Source organism: Carcharhinus amblyrhynchos, chromosome 29 (assembly GCF_965287045.1).
Source record: "Carcharhinus amblyrhynchos chromosome 29, sCarAmb.v2.hapA, whole genome shotgun sequence".
Lineage (NCBI taxonomy): Eukaryota > Metazoa > Chordata > Chondrichthyes > Carcharhiniformes > Carcharhinidae > Carcharhinus > Carcharhinus amblyrhynchos.
The window spans coordinates 12,072,365-12,093,003 of NC_137352.1; the positions used below are offsets into that span (position 1 = coordinate 12,072,365).

Genomic DNA, 20,639 nt, shown 5'->3' on the forward strand with positions numbered 1-20,639 from the left:
TTTGTGGGGTTACAGGGATAGGACCTGGGTGGGATTGTTGTCGGTGCAGACTCGATGGGCCAAATGGCCTTCTGCACTGTAGGGATTCTAATGATTATGCTTCGAGCAACGAATGCTGCAGAAATCGTGCAATATATAAAATTCTTCATCTAACTGGTGCCTCCGTATAAACTGACCTCATCTACAGCATTACCAGTGATACTTCAAAGCCTTACGGGAGGCAAAATAAGTAACTGATCAAACTGGCCATTCAGGAACGTTTGGATCATTTCACATCAATGTTCACCAATGAATTACAGACTTGTTACTGGAACTGAATGGCATGGGACAGGCTGTTCAACACGCCATTGAAATCAATTTCTTACATCAGCTGATAAGTTGGCAAGTAGAAGAAAACAGATCCAAAAACATTGCAAAGCAACTGGAATGAGCAAAGGCCATTGTTGTTCCTTCCCTTGTGGGCCATTGCTCTGCAATCATGGACCCCCCCCACCCTCCCGGTCCCAGGTTGGAGTAACATGTAACAGTAAGCCATGCAACTGCTATTCCATTCACAACCCTTCAGAAACAGGAGACATATTGATACAGCGGCAAGCAGAAGAGGCAACAAACACACGCAGAGTGGAAAAGGGGCAGCACAAGATGGCATAGTGGTTGGCACTGTTGCCTCACAGTGCCAGGGACCTGGGTTTGATTCCAGCCTCGGGTCACTGTCTGTGTCAAGTCTGCATGGGTTTCCCCCAGGTGCTCCAGTTTCCCCCCACAATCCGAAGAAGTGCAGGTTAGGTGGATTGGCTATGCTGAATTGCCTCATAGCATCAAATGATGTGAAGATTTAGGTGGATTAGCCATGGTAAATTGTTCCTTAGTGTCCAGAGATATGTGGGTTTGGTGGATTGGCTATGCTAAATTGCCCCCTAGTTCCCAAAGATGTGCAGGTTAGAAGGATTGGTCGTGGTAAACCGTCCCTCGGTGTCCAAAGATGTGTAACTCAGGTGGAGCAGCCACGATGAATGCGCAGGATTAAGGGGTGGGCTGTAGGCCTGGGGGTGGGATGCTCTTTCGGAGAGCCAGTGCAAACTCAATGGGCCAAATGGCCTCCTTCTGCACTGTAGGAATTCTATGGAAAGCTATATTGCTCGCGACTGAGGCAACAGGGAAAGGAGGGGGGGGGTTGTTAGGGGATGTGAGAAAGCATGACTCAACTCTTGCCCTACAGCTCATAACTGAAGCTCATCCAAAGATTAGCTTCCCGAGTGGTTCCGCTTGGTTTAAGCTGACAGGCCAGAATCGAAAACGGGCAGGGAGCAGCTGCGTCACAGAGACAGCTGAGTGAGCCAGTGACGCACAGCTTTCGGTGGTCAGTGTGTTACAGGCTGCTCTCTCCATTATGATTCACCTGTTCAAACAGCCTGAAAATTAATGATTTACCGTCCATCCATTCACTGCCCAGAGGGTCAGGTAGCTGGGAACAGTTGGGTTCCAAAAGATGCAAGTCGCCGGGAGAATTCCTCTCAGCAACGTTTATAGAAATGATCAGAAAGTAGCATTCAGAAACAAAAATGTTGCTGCCTCCATAAAGATTAGTTGATATTTAGGCCAGGAATTCCCACTTGTAGATACTGATCTTTACAGTTTATTTTCATCAATGTAAACACTGTAACAAGATAATATATGCATAGGCAGAATTGTATATATACTCTCACTCACCCATGATGTAATCTAACAAGTGAATGCTTTTTTTATTCATTCATGGGACATGGGTGTCGCTGGCCAGCCGGCCAGCATTTATTGACCATCCCAAGTCGCCCTTGAACTGAGTGACTTGCTGGCCCATTTCAGAGGGCAGTTGAGAGTCAACCACGTTGCTGTGGCTCTGGAGTCACATACAGGCCAGACCAGGTAAGGACGGCAGATTTCCTTCCAAAGGATAAAAGAACAAAGAAAAGTGCAGCACAAGAACAGGCCCTTCGGCCCCCCCCCAAGCCTATGCTGATCATGATGCCCGAACTAGACTAAAACAAAACCTTCTGCCCTTTCTCAGACTCTATCACTCTTTTCCCTCTCTGATCACGTTTCTATTCAGATGCCTCTTGTTGCTGATGTGCCTGCTTCCACCACCTCCTCTGGGCAGCGCGTTCCAGGCACCCACCACTCTCTGCATGAAAAACTTGCCCCGCACATCTTCCTTAAACTTTCCCCCTCTCACCTTGAACCTGAGCCTCCTTGTAATTTACGCTTCCACCCTGGGAAAAAGCCTCTGACTATCCACCCTGTCTACACCTCTCATAATTTTGTAGACCTCTATCAAGTTTCCTCTTAACCTCTATCTTTCCAGTGAAAACAATCCTAGTTTATTCTCCTCGTGGTCAATGCCCTTGAGACCAGGCAACATCCCGGTGAACCTTCTTTCCCTAAAGGACGTTCGTGAACCAGGTGGGTTTTTTCCAACAATCGACAATGGTTTCAGGGCCATCAGTAGATTCCACGTTTTTTTTTTATTGAATTCAAATTCCACCATCTGCTGTGGTGGGATTCGAACCCAGGTCCTCAGGACTTTAGCCCAGTTTCTGGATTAATAATCTAACAATAATACCACTAGGCCATCACCTCCCCTCCTAGAATTAGAGGTGAGTTTAGGAGATTTAATTTTATATAACCGCAAGCTATGATCATGATGTAATGAAGGGTTTTTAAATTCAATGTTAACTTTCAAAGGGGAATTGGATGAATCTTTGATGAGGATCTGTAGAGTTTAGATTACTCGCCCACAGCCAGAAAAGCAGCTAGTAAGGTTAGTAATTGCTCCATTGATGCTGCTTCCAGAGTATGGACGTCATGGCTTCAAATCCCGCATTGCGGAGATTCTGCAGTGAGATGTTGAATTCACTAGAAATAAAAAAACTAGACCCGAGTGGGCGAAAGGAAAATCGCTCCAGCTTCACGAGTAGAAATATCATTGGAAAGTTGTAGACACCTAGAAAGAGGGGCGCTTCCACCAGATTATTCTTCCCCCAGATTATTCTTCCCCCTACCTTAAATGTCAACGGCCCTCTGTAAAGTGAATGAACAAGTCTGGCAGACTATTTGATCATAGCAGCATTACACCTAGACCCAGCCTTGACTTCACCCCATGTCCACACAGGTAGCGTTTTGGGAGACACGGTAGCACAGTGGTTTGCACTGCTGCTCCACAGCTCCAGGGACCTGGGTTCGATTCCCGGCTTGGGTCACTGTCTGTCTGCACATTCTCCTCACGTCAGCTTGGGTTTCCTCTGGGTGCTGCGATTTCCTCCCACAATCCAAAGATGTGCGAGTTAGGTTGATTGGCCGTGCTAAAAAATTGTCCCTTAGTGTCTTGAGATGCGTAGGTTAGAGGGATTAGTGGGTAAAATATGTAGAGATATGAAGGTAGGGCCCGGATGGGATTATTTTCAGTGCAGACTCGATGGGCCGAAGGGCCTCCTTCTGCACTGTAGCATTCAATGATTCTAAAATGTGTTACTGGACGATGACCAAAGCACACCTAACCAAGCACGGCAGCACAGTGGTTAGCACTGCTGCTTCACAGCGCCCGGGGCCCAGGTTCAATTCTGGCCTCGAGTCACTGTCTGTGTGGAGCTCTCCCCATGTCTGCCTGGGTTTCCTCCGGGTGCCCCGCTTTCTTCCCACATCCCAAAGATGTGTAGGTTGGACGGATTAGCTGTGGGAAACGTGTGGAATTATAGGGAATGGAGTGGGGGGGGAAGAGGGCCTGGGGATCTACTCTGTCAGAGAGTTGGTGCAAACCTAATGGGCCAAATGGCCTCTTCTGCACATTAGGGATTCTCTGAATCAATGTCCAAGAACTCCACAGGCTTCCCATTCTGGTGAATTCCTTCACACCATCATTGGCAGCAGCGCTTTAAGCAGCCAGGCCCTAAACTCTGGGGCTCCCCTTGCTCCAAACCCGCCTGGATTTCTACTTCTCCCCCCTCTCTGAGACCCTCCTTGTGACCAAGCTTTTGGCATCCTCCTTTGAACTGGTGTCAATTTTTGTGCCATTAAGCTCTCGTGAAGTGTCTCGAGACATTAGCAGTTACTGTATCAGGTGCCTTCCTATTATTGCAATAGCAAAGCTAGAAATATTACTCAGGAATTAACACTCAGACCCTGAGTAATGGAGAAAAAAAGGACAAACTTTGATTCAGTCTCAAAGCTGCCACCCTGTGGTAAGACAGAATAGTGCAGCAGAATGCAATCCTATAAATTAACCCTCTTTCAGAGGAAATGTTTTAAGTTTATTTATTAGTGTCACAGGTAGGCTTACATTAACATTGTAGTGAAGTTAATGGGAAAATCCGCTAGTCGCCACACTCCAGAGCCTGTTCGGGTACGCTAAGGGAGAATTTAGCGTGGTCAGTGCACCTAACCAGTACGCCTTTCAAACTGTGGGACACGGGGAGAATGTGCAAACGCCACTCAGACAGTGACCTGAGCCTGAGAATCGAACCTGGGTCCACGGCTCCTGGGACCTGGGTTCAATTCCCAGCTCGGGTCACTGTCTGTGTGGAGTTTGCACATTCTCCTCATGTCGGCGTGGGTTTCCTCTGGGTACTCCAGTTTCCTCCCACAGTCCAAAGACGTGCAGGTGAGGTTGATTGGCCATGCTAAAAAATTGCCCCTTAGTGTCTTGAGATGCGTAGGTTAGAGAGATTAGTGGGTAAAATATGTAGGGATATGGGGGTAGGGCCTGGGTGGGATAGTGTTCAGACTCAATGGGCCGAAGGGCTTCTTTCCGCACTGTAGTGTTCTATGATTCTAAAATGTGTTATTGGACGCTAACCACCGTGCCACCATGTGTCCCCGTAACCCCACACATTCACCATGGCTAATCTTCCTAACGTACACATCTCGAAGCACTTTCCCTTTGAATTGTAGGCGCTGTTGTAACAAGGGAAAGGCAGTGACCGATTTGCATACAGCAAGTTCCCAACAAACAGCAACGTAATAATGGCTTGACAATTTGTTTTTCTCATAGTCATTGGCCCAGGATGACATCCCTGCTCTGTTTCAAAGTAGTGCTAGGGGAGATTTTTACATCCACACAAGACAGGACAGCAGTCTAATGTTGCATCCAAAAGACTTTCTAGCAGGGCAGCACACCCTCAGCGCTCCACTGGAGTGTCAGCCTGGATTTGTCTGTTCCAGGCCTGGGATGGGATTTGAACTAGGAGCCTTTATGATTCAGAAGCAAGAGTGCTACTAACTAAATTAAAGATTGCCTCGTCCCACGAATGATTGGTCAAGGTATCACCCTGGGCAATGAACCACAGAATGTAGCTGTTGTGTGTTCTATTCAGCCGAATTAGTTCACTGTTCTTCTCCTGCCATTTGGTACTCTGGCAAATTGTCCTAATGAGCACAAGGCAATAAGCTTCAACTGCATGTGTCTTTTTTCAGCAGTACGCGATACATTCTACAGCATATTAAAATTTGATTATATAGGCTGGCCTGCAAATAGATGGTGGAAATCCTTTTGATAACTTCTGTTTACTTGGGAATCTCATTTGTGCATTTTCTACCCCAAGTGTTGTGAAAACCCAACTTTCAGAGCACTAAGAGTTTAGTCAGTAGCACTTTTGCTTCTGAATCACAAGAGTTAGTACACGGGTGACACACTGTGTAGGTTCTGCAATCAGAAATTGGGTACCTGGTATGTCTCCCCATTCCCAGGAGCACCAGAGACCTAACAGTGATCTGCTCAAGTCATTCCCATTTTTGGTCAAACTCTTGGCTCAAGAGAGCCATTGTGTGGTCAGATGGTGTATTGCGGTAGAATTAAAGGGGAAATTCACACTTCAAATGATCCCACTTTCAAAACCTTCATGTAGTTAAAATTAGCTCATACACATTCCATCATCCAGTAATGAGGTTTTCCGTAATCTAACCACTCCCAATATGGATTACAATACTCGTAAGTTTATAAGATATAGGAGCAGTATTAGGCCATTCAGCCCTTTGAGTCCGCTCTGCCATTCGATCACGGCTGATGTGCTTCTCACCTCCATTTTCCTGCCTTCTCTCCTTAACCCTTCATCCCATTACCAATTAAAAATCTGTCTAATTCCTCCTTCAATAACTCACTGTCCCAGCAACCAACACACTCTGGAGTAGCAAATTCCACAGATCCAGTATTTCTACCTTTCTTTATTTTTCCATTCGTGGGACATGGGCAATCCCTAGTTGCCCTCGAGGTGGTGGTGGTGAGCTGCCTTCTTGAGCGTCTGGTACAACTGATGGCTTGCTGAGAGTCAGCCACATTGCTGTGGCTCTGGAGTCACATGTAGGCCAGATCAAGTAAGGACCACAGATTTCCTTCTCTAAAGGACCTTAATGAATCAGATGGGTTTTTCCAACAATCGACAATAGTTTCATGGTCATCGTTATATCTGGAATTAAGAATCTATTCTATTGAATTCAAATACCACCTAACCCACACGAGGGTGGCATAGTGGTCAGCACTGCTGTCTCACGGCACCAGAGACGCAGATTTAATTCTCCACACTGTTGGTGTGGAGTTTGCACGTTCTCTGTGTTTGTGTGGGTTTCTTTCAATTATTCTGGTTTCCTTCCACAGTCCAAGAGAGTTTTAAGTTTTATATAGTAGTGTCTGACTATATATTAGTAGGTTGACATTAACACGACAATGACGTTACTGTGAAAATCCCCTAGTCGCTGCACTCCAGCATGCGTTTGGGTGCACTGAGGGAGAATTTAGCATGGCCAATGGACTTAACCTGTACATCTTTGGACACGCAGACATGGGGAGAATGTCCAAACTCCACACAGACAGTGATCCAAGCCAGGAATTGAACCCGGGTCCCTGGCACTGTGAGACAGCAGTGCTAACCACTGTGCCACCCTCATGTGCGGATTAGGTGAATTGACCATGCTAAATTGACCCATAGTGTTCAAAGATGTGTAGGTTAGGTAGATTGGCCATGTGTGTTGTTACAGGCATTATGCAGACGAGCACGTTGAGGTGAGGGTTGGGCCTGGGTAACATGTGGAGTTGGTGCAGGATCGATGGGCCAAATGGCCTTCTTCTGCACTGTAGGGATTCCATCCTCACATTGCGGTCTTAAATATCCAACCATATTTGTTTTTTTTTTAAACAAAGAAGCCCTTCTTTGCCCATGTGCAAAAGCAAAAGCTTACCATAAATGTCAGGCCCATGTGGGGTAAAGACGTTGTAAATGACTATTCTCAGGGGGGTGATCACCATCTTCCCATAGTAATAGCTGTCCACTAACACAAGGGGGAGCTGCAATACAAACAAACAAAAGATGTCCTTGATTAGGTAAAGTTAAGCAACAAATAGGAAACACTTGCATTTAAATAGCACCTTTCCTGACCTCAGAACATCCCAAAGCACTTTACAGCCAACTAAGTGATTTCTGAAGAGCAGTCACTGTTGTAACATGGCAAAACCCATTTGTGCACAGTAAGCTCCCATTGTGATAATGATCAGACAATCTGTTTCTGTGATTCGGAAGGGTGAATGTTGGCCAGGACACTGGGATTTTCCATTTCTTATTTGAAAATAATGTCACATGATTTTTTTTTTTAAAACATCCACGCCCTGGATTTACATTCTCACCCGGGGGCTGGCACCTCTAACACTCTCGGGACTGCTGGCAGCACAATGGTTAGCACTGCTGCCTCACACCGCCAAGGACCCAGGTTCGATTCCTGGCTGGGGTGACTCTGAGGAGTTTGTATGATCTCCCTGTATCTGTGTGGGTTTCCTCTCAGTGCTCTGGCTCCCTCCCACAGTACAAAGATGCACGGGTTAGGCTGATTGCCCGTGCTAAATTGCCCCTTAGCGTCAGATGGATTAGCCAGTGAATACTTGGGGTTACGGGGATAGGGCCTGGGTGGGACTGTTGTCTGTGAAGGCTAATTGGGCCAAATGGGCTCCTTCTGTACTGCAGGGATTTCTATGATTCTATGACTGCACTGGAGTGCCAGCCTAGATTTTTGTACTCGAGCTCTGGAGTGGGACTTGAACACTCAACCTTCTGAGTCACCAAAATATAGCAGATGCATAAAAGGGTTCATGATCGACAAGGGCTCGGAAGGCTGGAGAGCCTGTTTCTGAGCTGTACCTTTTTTTGTTCTCATTCATGCTCTCATCCTCAAGGTGGGGTGGCATTCGATGGAGCAGAGAAGCAAGGAGGGTGAAGTGTGGATGGGTACTCTAAGATCTTGTGGCTGGGAAGCAGGATAACTGCCCCAAGTTGGGTACCGATGCAGAGAGATGCAACCATAACGTATTAGGTGGACAAGAAATCGGCAAACTCTTGAACTTACAATAGGAGAGCAGCAATATTCCCCATAGACGTAAACTCCTCCTCAGGATCGGTTGGCAAAACAAAACACACAGGCTTACACGGGGTGCCAGTCTTTTAGCCTTTGAACAGCTCTGGACAGAGACAGAGAGAGACACCTGTCTTCTGATTCTCAAACTGCAGCCTCCATGGAGAGAGACCTGTCTTCAAATGTTATGCTAATTGATATTTGTTAAATAAATTTATTTTAACAAAAACTTCCGAGTGGATCAATAGAGTCTTATCTGGAGTGAAACACCTAACGCTTCAGTGTGGTCTTAGGAAGACTGATCTGGAATAGGGAAAATGATTAGTGTGCTTTAGGGGAAATCACCAGAATCTCATGGAGGAGAGGAAACAACCCAAGTTCAACTCACATCAACCCCACCTGGACACGCATTTCGAGAGGAGATGGGACTGGACTTGTCAGGAAGGGAATATTGCACCAGTACACAGTGTCCTCAGAGCTCATTTTGTTGGAATTCCCTCTACAACACACCTCAGAACACAATAATAACCAAGTTAATAAACACAGTAATAACCAGGGGCGGCACGGTGGTTAGCACTGCTGCCTCACAGCGCCAGGACCCAGGTTCGATTCCCGGCTTGGATCACTGTGGAATCTGCACGTTCTCCCGTGTCTGCATGGGCTGTTTACCATTTATATAGATGATCTGGAGGAGGGTACCGAGTGTAGGGTGTCGAAATTTGCTGATGACACCAAGATTGGGGGAAAGGCAAATTGTGCGGAGGGTGTGGAGAGTCTGCAGAAGGATCTAGATAGGCTGGGCGAATGGGCCAGGAAATGGCAAATGGAATTTAATGTTGGCAAGTGTGAGGTGATCCACTTTGGTAGGAAGAATGGTAGGAAGGACTATTACTTCCGGGGCGAAAAACTGCAGCAGGCAACGGTGCAGAGGGACCTCGGGGTCCTTGTGCATGAGTCGCAAAAACCCAGCCTGCAGGTGCAGCAGGTGGTCAGGAAGGCGAATGGGATGCTGGCCTTCATAGCAAGGGGGATTGAATATAAAAGTAGGGAGGTCTTGCTGCAGCTGTATAGGGCATTGGTGAGGCCGCAGCTGGAGTACTGTGTGCAGTTTTGGGCGCCGCACCTGCGCAAGGATATTTTGGCCTTGGAGGGAGTGCAGAGGAGGTTTACTAGGCTGATACCGGAGTTGAGGGGGTTGAGCTATGAGGAGAGGCTGAATAAACTAGGCTTGTACTCGTTAGAGTTTAGAAGAATGAGGGGAGATCTCATTGAGACGTATATGATGATGAATGGGATGGATAGGATAGAGGTGGAGAGACTCTTCCCGCTCAAAAAAGACAGTAGGACTAGGGGGCACAGCCTCAAGATAAAGGGGGGGCAGTTTAGAACGGAGTTGAGGAGGAACTTCTTCACTCAAAGGGTGGTGAATCTCTGGAATTCTCTGCCCGTTGAAGTGGTGGAGGCTGCCTCGCTAAATATTTTTAAGAAGCGGGTTGATGGGTTCTTGATAAGAGAGGGGATTAAGGGTTATGGGGAGAGGGCGGGAAAGTGGAACTGAGCCACGACAGATCAGCCATGATCTTATTGAATGGCGGGGCAGGCTCGAAGGGCTAGATGGCCTACTCCTGCTCCTACTTCTTATGTTCTTATGTTTCCTCCCACAGTCCAAAAGACGTGCTGGTTAGGTGCAATGGCCGTGCCAAATTGTCCCTCAGTGTACCCAAATAGGTGCCTGTGTGGCAACTAGGGGATTTTCACAGTAACTTCATTGCAGTGTTAATGTGAGCTGACTTGTGAGACTAATAAATAAAAGCTTTTTAAAAACGCCTTAAAACCTATCACCTTAGCCAAATTTTCGTTCAGCTGTCCTATTACCTCCCTACGTAGCTCGTTGTCAGATTTTATTTTATAATGCTGCTGTGAAATTTTACTACATTAAAAGCACTAAATAAATCCAAGTTGTGTTTGTTTGTCACACTTGTATGATTCAGTATGATGTAGCCAGAAGCAGTTTGTACACAGTGCAGTGCTCATCAGTGCACATTAAGGTTCTTTATCAATTGAAAGTGTGATGATATTGCGCCTTTAAGAAATGTATGTGTGTCACGTTTCCTGTGAGGGGTATGTTTTATACTGCAGCTCTGATTATTGCAGGTCCGATTGTCTGCAACCGGCAGCCCACCTGCTCAGCATGCAGAGGAATAACCTCTCCTACGTATTGAGGGGCTTGAGCTAATGCAGTTTGGTTTTCTTTTGGGTTGTCCCCTGGGTTTTTCAGAGTAGGATTTAATTAGACCGATTGACATGTGCACACCACGTGCTAATGGGAGGAACTGGGCTTACAAAGAGAGATAAATAGATAGCCACTGTTTGAATCTGAAAGGAGGAGCAGCTCTTTCTCTCTCCCTCTTTCTGGAAACTGAAGTCTGGGACCTGCTGGAAGAGAGGTATCTCTCTCTCAGAGGTCTCTATAGGGCAAAAGGCATTTTCTCCTTCTGTCTGGATTTCTGCTGCTTAGAGGCAGGTCTTTCTCTAGAGGCTGCTGTTTGAGAGCCAGAAGACAGGTGTCTCTCTTTGTATCTCTGTCCAGAGCTGTTAAAAAGCTGGAAGGTTAGCAGCCCATATAAGCCTGTGTGTTTGGTCAACCGATTTTGAGGAGGAGTTTATGTCTACGGGGAATATTGCTTAAATTGGAACTAATAGAGATAGTTAGCTATTAACAATTACAACTTATATTTAAGTATTTCAATTGGTGAAAGTTATGCTAATTGATTTTTGTTAAATAACATTTGTTTTAATAAAAACTTCTGAGTGAATCAATAGAATCATATCTGAAGCGAAACTCCTTAGACAAAAATCAAAAATAGTTAGGGTCCAGGCTAGCTTCATAACATAGCTTGGGAACTTCTGATCTGGTCGCTAACAAAAGTAATAAAAGAGAGGGAGATTCCACTGGGGAAACAGGGTAGGCTGGTAGTAATGTCACTAAGCTAGTAATCCAGAAACCCAGGCTACTCCTCTGGGGACACAGATTCAAATCCCATCATTAAATTACGATTTACTCTATGACAATAACATATCAAATTAAATCCAAAGGTCAAGCACTCAGTTCGAGGGCAATTAGGAAAGGGTAGTGAACGCTGGCCTTGCCCGAGACACCCATATCCCATGGAAGGATAAAATCCTCCTTAGGGGGCAAGCTGCCAACTCTCAATCAAAAAGCTCCTAACATGCATGAATGAGGCACTAACATAAGGGTGATGTATATTTGGAACCAGGATAAAGCTTATTTTGTACAGAATTCCTGATCAAGCTCCCTCGATGAGCCTCCGGATTCTAGACCTACCAGAAAGATCAGCAAAGCCACTACTGTCCATAGGATAAAACTCTGGAATTTCCTCTTCAGTATCACCAGGTCAAATGCTATTGGCAACCTAACAAGCAAGAGAAAGTGAATCCATGTGGGTCGGTGTTACAAAACATAATTTAAAATAGGAATTAAAACATTTATAAAAATAAACCAGCCCAGAAAACAGACTTGGTCAACAAGATAAACAGTAAGGTTTAAAACTCAGTCAGGACTCTGTACTGGGTACTCTGTACAGGACTACATCAAATGGGTTCTTTAAGGGAACAGTGGCATTGTGATTATTGGACTACTAATCCAGAGGTCTAGTCTCTCACACTGAAGTCATAAGTTCAAATCCCACCAAGGCAGCTAAAGGAAATGAAACTAAACTAATACAGGAAAATCTGTATTAACACTATTAGCTTTTTCCAAGGTGGAAGAGTCAATTACTCGGACGTAAGTTTAAGATGCGAGGTGCAAACTTTAAAGGAGATGTACGAGGCAAGTTTTTTTTTACATAGAGGGTGGTGGGTGCCTGGAACTCGCTGTCGGGGGAGGTGGTGGAAGCAGATACGATCGTGACTTCTAAGGGGCATTTGGACAAATACATGAGTAGGATGGGAATAAAGGGATATGGTCCCCTGAAGGGTAAGGGGTTTTACTTCAGAGGGGCAGCATGGTCAATGCAGACTTAGAGGGCCTGTTCCTGTGCTATAATTTTCTTTGTTCTTGTTCTAACTTGCACCTCTGCGAGTGCCACTTTCTCGTGTGCAATTAGGGATGGGCAGTAGGTGCTGGCTGTCCCAGCAATGCTCACAGCGCAAGAATAATTCAAGGGTGCTTAAAAAGATAAATTAAAATTATGAAAGGAGACACAAGATCAGTCAACAGTGCAGGAGAAGATCCTTCTTCGTCCAAGTCCGGCTCCAAACATTAATTGGGATGCCACCTTTCATTTCAAGTCAGAAACCAACGGAGTTTTCTTTAATCTATTGTAAACTGGCGTGTGTCAGAAAGGCAAATATCAACACAACACACAACTTTCGAAGGCTGTACAATTGATGCAAAGCAGAAGGAGGGTAATGAGCAGGGAGAGACAGAGAAAGGATTAGGACTGTGTATTACAATTAGTTTCAGTCACCAAGAAAAGACAGCAAAGTATTCCTGTTGGACACTTCTAATGCTGATAATATTACTAGATACGTCTTTCAAGAAACTTTAGGTTTCAAATAAAATCATTTAAAGAGTATGACTCTGTTTTTTGCTGAATTCTTGCAATCCTCTGTTTCGATATGGATTCCGAAGGCACCAAAGACAGTGTGAAGGAGCTGACTTAATTCATCACCGCATATTCACTTAGCTGCCTGTATATTTTCCAAATTAGTGCCCCCCCCCCCCCCCCACCATTTCAACATAAAGCTCTAACAGTTATTTCATTCAGTACTCAGTATTAAAGAGGGTGGGGCTGCAGGACCTAAAAACAAGTAGCATATGATGCCAGGAATTGGAATGCATTGTTTGCAAGAACAGGGATTAGGATCAATGTTAATATTGAAAAGGAGATTGGATGAAGCAAATAAAGACAATAACCCCTTTTCAATCTTATCAGATCTGTTTCCATGTACTGTTTACTGTCCTTCACTTGCTCTCTATTGACAGAACCTAGAGCAGTTTCAGGCACTGTAGAAGTTGTGGGACTCATGGGGTGGGTTTTCTGTCCGCGCTCACCCCAAGATTGGAAAAACCTGCCTGAGGTCAACAGACCTTTGCATGATCCGGAGGGAAAAGTCCGGCAGTGGTTTCGGTATTTTTAGTATTATTCATTCATGGGACGTGGGCGGTGCTGGCTGATAAGTTTCTCAACCCCATTCTCCTGCTTTTTCCCCATAACTCTTGATCTCCTTACCAATTAAGAGCCAATCTATCGCTGTCTTAAATGCACTCAATGACCTGGCCTCCCACAGTCTTCTGTGGCAAAGAGTTCCACAGATTCACCACCCTCTGGCTGAAGAAATTCCTCCTCATCTCAGTTCTAAAGGGTCATCCCCTTACTCTGAGGCTGTGCCCTCAGATCCTACTCCTACTAACAGAAACATCTTCCCTACATCCACTCTATCCAGGCCTTTCATTATTCTGCAAGTTAGAATGAGATGCCCCCCTCATCCTTCTAAACTCCATCGAGTACAGACCCAGAGAGCTCAGATGCTCCTCATACCTGGGATCATTCTCATGAACCTTCTTTGGACCCTCTCCAAGGTTAGCACATCATTTGTTGGAATACTGCTTGCATTATTCTAAATGTGGTCTCACCAGAGCTTTATAAAGCCTAAAGATGTGTTCATTTGTGTCAGCATTACAGGAATACTCTGCTCATCTATTCTTGGGATAAAACAGATTATAATGCTCTTTCACTCTCTGTCTCCACCCAATTCCCCACCCCCTCATGCATTGCAATCAAATGGCCTCCTTCTCTAACTCAACTCATTCCACAACAATGGGTAACATTAAGTCAGACAATTCTAACATCGCCACTTCAAACTGCCCCCGTGGGACCTTCTTACCCAAGAGCTGCACTGAAGGGCCATCCCAGAATGGCTCCTGCTGCCACTCCCAATATAGCCACCGCATTTTTATCCGTAAACCAGCCAGTCATCGCAATCAGGGTTGTGTTCATACAGAAGCTACTGGGGAGGAATGCTGAAAATGAGAGAGAAGTTAGAGAGCATTAAATAAACCATATTGGTATCCATGGCCATTAAAGGCAAGGCCAAACATGTCAGTAATCAAAGAATCCCTGCAGTGCAGAAAGAGGCCATTTGGCCCATCGAGTCTGCACCGGTCACAATCCCTCCCAGGCCCTATTCCCATAATCCCACTTACTTACCCTGCTAACCCCCTGACACTAAGGGGTAATTTAGCATAGCCAATTAACTTAACCCGCACATCTCTGGACTGTGGGAGGGAACTGAAGTACCTGGAGGAAACCCACGCAGACACTGGGAGAATGTGCAGACTCTGCACAGGCAGGAATTGAACCTGGGCCCTTGGCACTGTGATACAGCTGCGTTAACCACTGAGCCACTGTGACGCCCACGTAGGCCAGACCAAGTAAGGACCACAAATTTCCTTCCCTAAAGGACATGAGTGAACCAGATGGGTTTTAACATGTGGGTCACTGTCTGTGTGGAGTTTGCACATTCTCCTTATGTCTGCATGCGTTTCCTCCCACAGTACGAAGATGTGCGGGTTAGGTTGATTGGCTATGTTAAAAATTGTCCTTAGTGTCTGGAGATGCGTAGGTTAGAGGGATTAGTGGGTATAATATGTAGGGATATGGGGGTAGGTCCCGAGTGAGATTGTGGTCAGTGCAGACTCAACGGGCTGAATGGCCTCTTTCTGTACTGTAGGGTTTCTATGATTTCTACAATTTCTATGATAATGCATTCCATGACTGAGATTTAGAAACAGGTCAAATGCAGCAATAAGGCAATAGAGAATCACTACAGTGCAGGAGACAGCCATTTGGCCCATTGAGCCTGCACTGACAATGATTCCACCCAGGCCTTATCCCTATAACCCCATATAATCGCCCTGACACTAATGGATAATTTAGCATGGACAATCCATCTAACTCGCATATCTTTGGACTGCGGGAGGAAACCGGGGCACCCGGGGGAAACCCATGCAGACATGGGGAGAATGTGCAAACTTCATACAGACAGTGACCCAAGCTGGGAATCGAACTGGGTCCCTGGAGCTGTGAGGCAGCAATGCTAACCACTGAGCCACCCTCAAATCAAATCAGCACCTTAATGTGCTGGAGAGGCTTGTACGCTCCGACAATCCCTTCAGCAATGCCACTTGGAGCTCCTTGCTCCTGGCAGTGACACCAATGGTGCCAACATCAGGGGGTGGTATGCTACAAAATGAACAGGCAAAGAAATGCTGTGTGTTTCTCACTGACAACAAAATATGGATATGCAAATTCAGACTAGGAGTAGGCCACTCAGCTCCTCAAGCCTGCTCCGCCATTCTAGAAGATCATGGCTATGTGATTGAATCTTTGACCCTACATTCCTGCCATCCGTAGATAACCTTTCACCCCTTTATTAAGCAAGAATCTATCAAGCTCTGCCTTAAAAATATTCGAAGACTCGGTTTCTACTGCCTTTTGAGGAAAAGAGTTCCAGATCCTCAGAAAATATTTCCCCTCATCTTCACCTTAAATTGGCAATCCTTTCTTTTTAAAACAGTGGCCCCTACTTCTACTTTCTCCCACAAGAGGACGTATCCTATCCTCGTCCATATCCCTCAGGATCTTAAAGGTTTTGATCAAACAAAGGCAAAGGGGCGGCTGCCCATCAAGGTGATCTTTGGTGGACCGTGCAGTTGACCAGAATCTGACCACCAACCCTGTCAAAGATCATTTGGACAATGATAATGGCCCGAGGTCCCCGTGTCCAACAAAGTCACGCGCAGGCTCTCACCAGGGTCCAATCAGGTGGCAGAAACTTGCGACCCTGAACAGAAATCACCCTTGAAACGAGGGACAGCGCAGTGGCACAGTGGTTAGCGCTGCTGCCTCACAGCTCCAGGGACCCGGGTTCGAATCCCAGCTTGGGTCACTGCTTGTGTGGAGTTTGCATATTCTCACCACGCCTGCGTGGATTTCCTCCGAGTGCTCCGGTTTCCTCCCACACTCCACAAAGATCATAGATTCGTACAATCCCTACCGTGCAGACAGAAGCCATTCTCCCCATCTATCCTACACCAACTATAATCCCATCCAGGCCCTATCCCCGTTACTCCATGTATCTACCCCACTAATCCTCCTAGCATTAAGGGGCAATTTAGCAAGGCCAAGCAACCTAACCCGCACATCTCCGGAGTGTGGGAGGAAACCAGAGGTGCGCAGGTTAGATGGATTGGCCATGCTAAATTACCCCCTCATGTCCAAAGATGGGCAGGTTACCCCTTAGTCATGTGAGTGGTTATGGGAATAGGACAGGGGAACTGGGCCTGGGCAGGAGCTCTTTCAAAGAATCACTGCAGACTCAATGGGCCGAATGGCCTCTTTCTGCACTGTAGGGATTCTATGGAAGAGCCAACAACTCCCCAATGAAGTAACCAGCACGATCACTAACGCTGATTGTTTCTCTCTGCCCAGATCTCACGCCTGCAGTTAACTTCATACTCTCATTTCGTTCTTTCACTCACCAGCTGCTGAACAGAACATCCCAGTACTTAAAACCATAAACGCCAGCATTAAACGACCAACGTGGAGCCCAAACTTCTTGCACACAGCTCTGGAACACAACCAGCGTACACAATATTAGTGAAACAGACAAGTTAAAACGAAGATAAAAGCAGATTACTGCAGACACAAGAATGCAAAACAATAACAGAAAACACTGGAAAATCTCAGCCAGTCTGACAGCATCTGTGGCGAGAGAAACAGAGTTTACGTTTCAAGTCCGGATGACCCTTCGTCAGAACCTTTTGTCAGAGCTCTGTCAAAGAGCCATCCAAGCGCGAACCTTTAGCTCAAATTAAAATGAAATTAGTCATAGAGGTTTACAGCATGGAAACAGGCCCTTCAGCCCAACTTGTCCACGCCATCCTTTTTTTTTTAAGCAACTAAACTAGTCCCAATTGCCCACATTTGGCTCATATACCTCGACAGCCATCTTACTCACGTAACCTTTTAAAAGAAAACATTGTACTCGCCTCTGCTACCACCTCCTGCAGCTTGTTCCAGACACTCACCACCCTCTGTGTGAAAAAACTGCCCCTCTGGACCCTTTTGTATCTCTCCCCTCTCACCTTAAACCTATGCCCTCTAGTTTTAGACTCCCTTACCTTTGGGAAAAGAAATTAGTTAACAAATAGAAAATAAGCATTGCAATTATGTGGCAGGCTGTCAGCGCCTCAAATGATAAGTTGATAGTGTGGACACAGCACCTCTTGAGAGTCCAGTTAGGTGCATTGGCCCTGCTAAATTCTCCCTCAGTGTATCCGAATAGGCGTTGGAGTGTGGTGACTCGGAGATTTTCACAACAACTTCATTGTAATGTCAATGTAAGCCTGCTCGTGACACCAACAAACTGAACAAACTGTTCTTGGATCAAACTTCCAGGATCATTATTCTTTTCTTAAATTATCAGAACAGGGAAGGTCCAGCTAATTGATAAAATGCATCGACTTACTTGTAAAAGTACAACTCGCAAATGCAGCAGAAAAAGGCTAGAAGACATCGTAAGAAATAGAAGACAAGAACCTGGGAAGAGAAAACCCTTGGTATTAAATGACAGTCAGAGGGAAACGCAAGCATCAATTATTGAACCAAAATTAAGTTCTCTGATTTCTCTTCAATGCGTTATTTATAATAATGTAATTAATGACAATTCTATGAAGTCCCTTAAAGTGTCCATCACTCTTCCTTTACATTCTCACATTGCTTTGTACATCTTTACTGAGCAACCCTAGATCACAGCTCCAACTATCCCTCCTTGTGGAATGAGTTTGGTCACGGGAGGAGAGTACACATTTGTGAACAAAATGAAGAATATGAAGAAATGAAGGCTCATCTGGAAGGAACGTGTTTAAAGTTAGCAGATTTACTACATTCGGAAGTAACAATGCTAAACCTTTCAGGGCAACTAATTTAGCTAAGATTGCCACTGTTTAAATGGCAGAAAGCAGAATCAATACATTCTAATGTGATTTGTAGAGAAACACGTAACTCATGTTTAAAGCACTTCAGAGAGCAAATTCTATTGTTAATATTGTCACGAATGCAATATGACATGGTTATGTTTTAAAATTGTCTCTTCATTGAAGGTAAAAAAAAATGTCCAGGAATGGCCAATGGTGCAATCATACTGAACCCCATCTCAGGCTTAAAGACTCATAGATGAAGACTAAAACAGCTACTATTGCACAATGCAGAAAGGAAAAAAGTAATGCTTTATGTGAGCCACTGAGCAAGACGACAAGGAGAACAGATTTTCTGTTTGAAGAGATGGGACTTTTAGAAGTAGCGATGGTCTGGTGGTATTATTGCTAGATCATTAACCAGAAACTCAGCTAATGGGTCTGGGGACCCAGGTTCGAATCCCACCATGACAGATAGTGGAATTTTAATTCAATAAAAAAAATCTGGAATTAAGCATTTACCGGTAACCATGAACCTATTGTTGATTGTCGGAAAAGCCAATCTGGTTCACTTTCAAGAAGAAAATTTGCCACCCTTACCTGGCCTACATGTGACTCCAGAGTCATAGCAATGTGCTTGAATCTCAAGTGCCCTCTGAAATAGCCTGACAAGTCACTCAGTTCAAGGGCAACTAGGGATGGGCAATAAACGCTGGCCAGCCAGTGATGCCCAGGGCCCATGAATGAATTTAAAAAAAAGATGCAAGTACAAAGGAGTCACCAAATAGGTCTGGTGAACTGGCAACAATTTGAAGTATATTCAGAAGACTGTGTGAAAGGACTTACAAAGGATATTGGAAGACTCACCCTGGTGTGACAGGGAGAAGGGAACCTGCTGAACAGCCGGGGGAATGTGGGGCTTAATCTTCGAGGCTACAAATCTGCTGAGGCTGTGGCACAACTCATAAATGGGCTTGTAATTTATTTTCATTTGTGTGAATTAGTTAATGGGGGGCACTTTTCTGTAGTTTGGTATATTATTTAATCATGTAGTAATGTTTAGTCTGTGGTTATTTTAGTTTGTCATACCTCTTTTAAAAAAAATTGGTCTCTATAGCAACCGTAATACGTCTTCAGATAGAATAATATAAATCACTGGTTAAACCTCAGCCAGTGTGTTGTGCTGCAGACAATTTTGGAAGGATATCAAGACGTTAGGCTCATCATAGCCACATTCAACATAAAAAACGTATGATTCGGGTAGTCTCCATGAAGCACTTTGGAGTTTTTAACCTGACCCATAAAGCTCAGAACAATGGAGCACAAACCTTATATACAAGTGGAGCTGGACCATACAGGGAAGGTGGTAGGAAACAGATTTTCATGCAAAGAATAATGGAAATCTGGAAGTCTCTCTCCTAAAACCCTCTGGGAGAGTTCATTGAAAATTTAAGGCTGAGATTGATCATGTTTATTTGCAAGGATATTGGCAAATAATACTACAGCAAAGATCAGGAAATGGGTGTTGAGGTGCCAGAATGGCAGAACTAGATGGTCTACTCCTGTTCCTAATGGTCCTTTGGACCAATCTGCTTGACTAGCAACATCCCTCCACACAGGAAGCCCTCTATTAACAAAGTACCTTGTTGGTTTGCAGAACTTTCGCATGGAACCAGGCAGGTAAAACATGGAGCCACAGATAAGCATAAGAGCGAATGGCGTATACCGGAGAATATTCCCAGGTCTGGAATCCCGTACCGTACAGCAGGAAGTGAGTCTGGGAACAAAGGTACAAGACACAAATTACAAGAATGATCGACTCTCACCAGTAAGATCACATTTTCCCACTTATCCACCCTTTGTAAAACTTTACTTTTTTTTTTACATAAAGCTAAATTACCCCTCTGCAAATTAATCAAATTTTGACGCTGTTTTGGTGAGTGATTTAGCCAGTTACAATCGACATTCAGACATGGCATCAGCAAGCATTCTTATCTTGATGATGTCCTCATTGATCCATTCCATTTACTGATGCCACTGTTCACTCGCTAAGCAGTCGGGTAGGCAAATACTACAAATTCTCTTCTCTCCCACTCGTTACAATTTTTCCTGGTGTTTTGTCCCCTCAATCCAGCTTCGACTGTCACGATCTTTTGCTGAGAACCAGAACTCATCATGTAAGACATCAAAAGGGACCAACCTATGTCTTTATATTGGGACGCAGTCTAAATGATGCACCAAAGAGTCTTGAGGTGACTGCTCATTAAATGCCTAC

The 20,639-nt window shown here is 45.1% G+C and overlaps 1 protein-coding gene across 3 annotated transcripts in view; it reads right to left on the bottom strand.

The window, feature by feature from the left end:
- alg9 (ALG9 alpha-1,2-mannosyltransferase) overlaps positions 1 to 20,639 on the bottom strand; it is a 236,673-nt gene that overhangs the window by 208,584 nt on the left and 7,450 nt on the right. For all 3 annotated transcript variants that reach the window (XM_080214737.1, XM_080214736.1, XM_080214738.1), the window contains exons 3-8: positions 20,007 to 20,141; positions 17,917 to 17,987; positions 16,928 to 17,016; positions 14,272 to 14,407; positions 11,708 to 11,795; positions 7,201 to 7,306 (exon numbers count right to left, since the gene is read on the bottom strand). In XM_080214737.1, the coding sequence (XP_080070863.1) occupies positions 7,201 to 7,306; positions 11,708 to 11,795; positions 14,272 to 14,407; positions 16,928 to 17,016; positions 17,917 to 17,987; positions 20,007 to 20,141 (625 nt within the window). The remainder of the gene's footprint in view (positions 1 to 7,200; positions 7,307 to 11,707; positions 11,796 to 14,271; positions 14,408 to 16,927; positions 17,017 to 17,916; positions 17,988 to 20,006; positions 20,142 to 20,639) is intronic.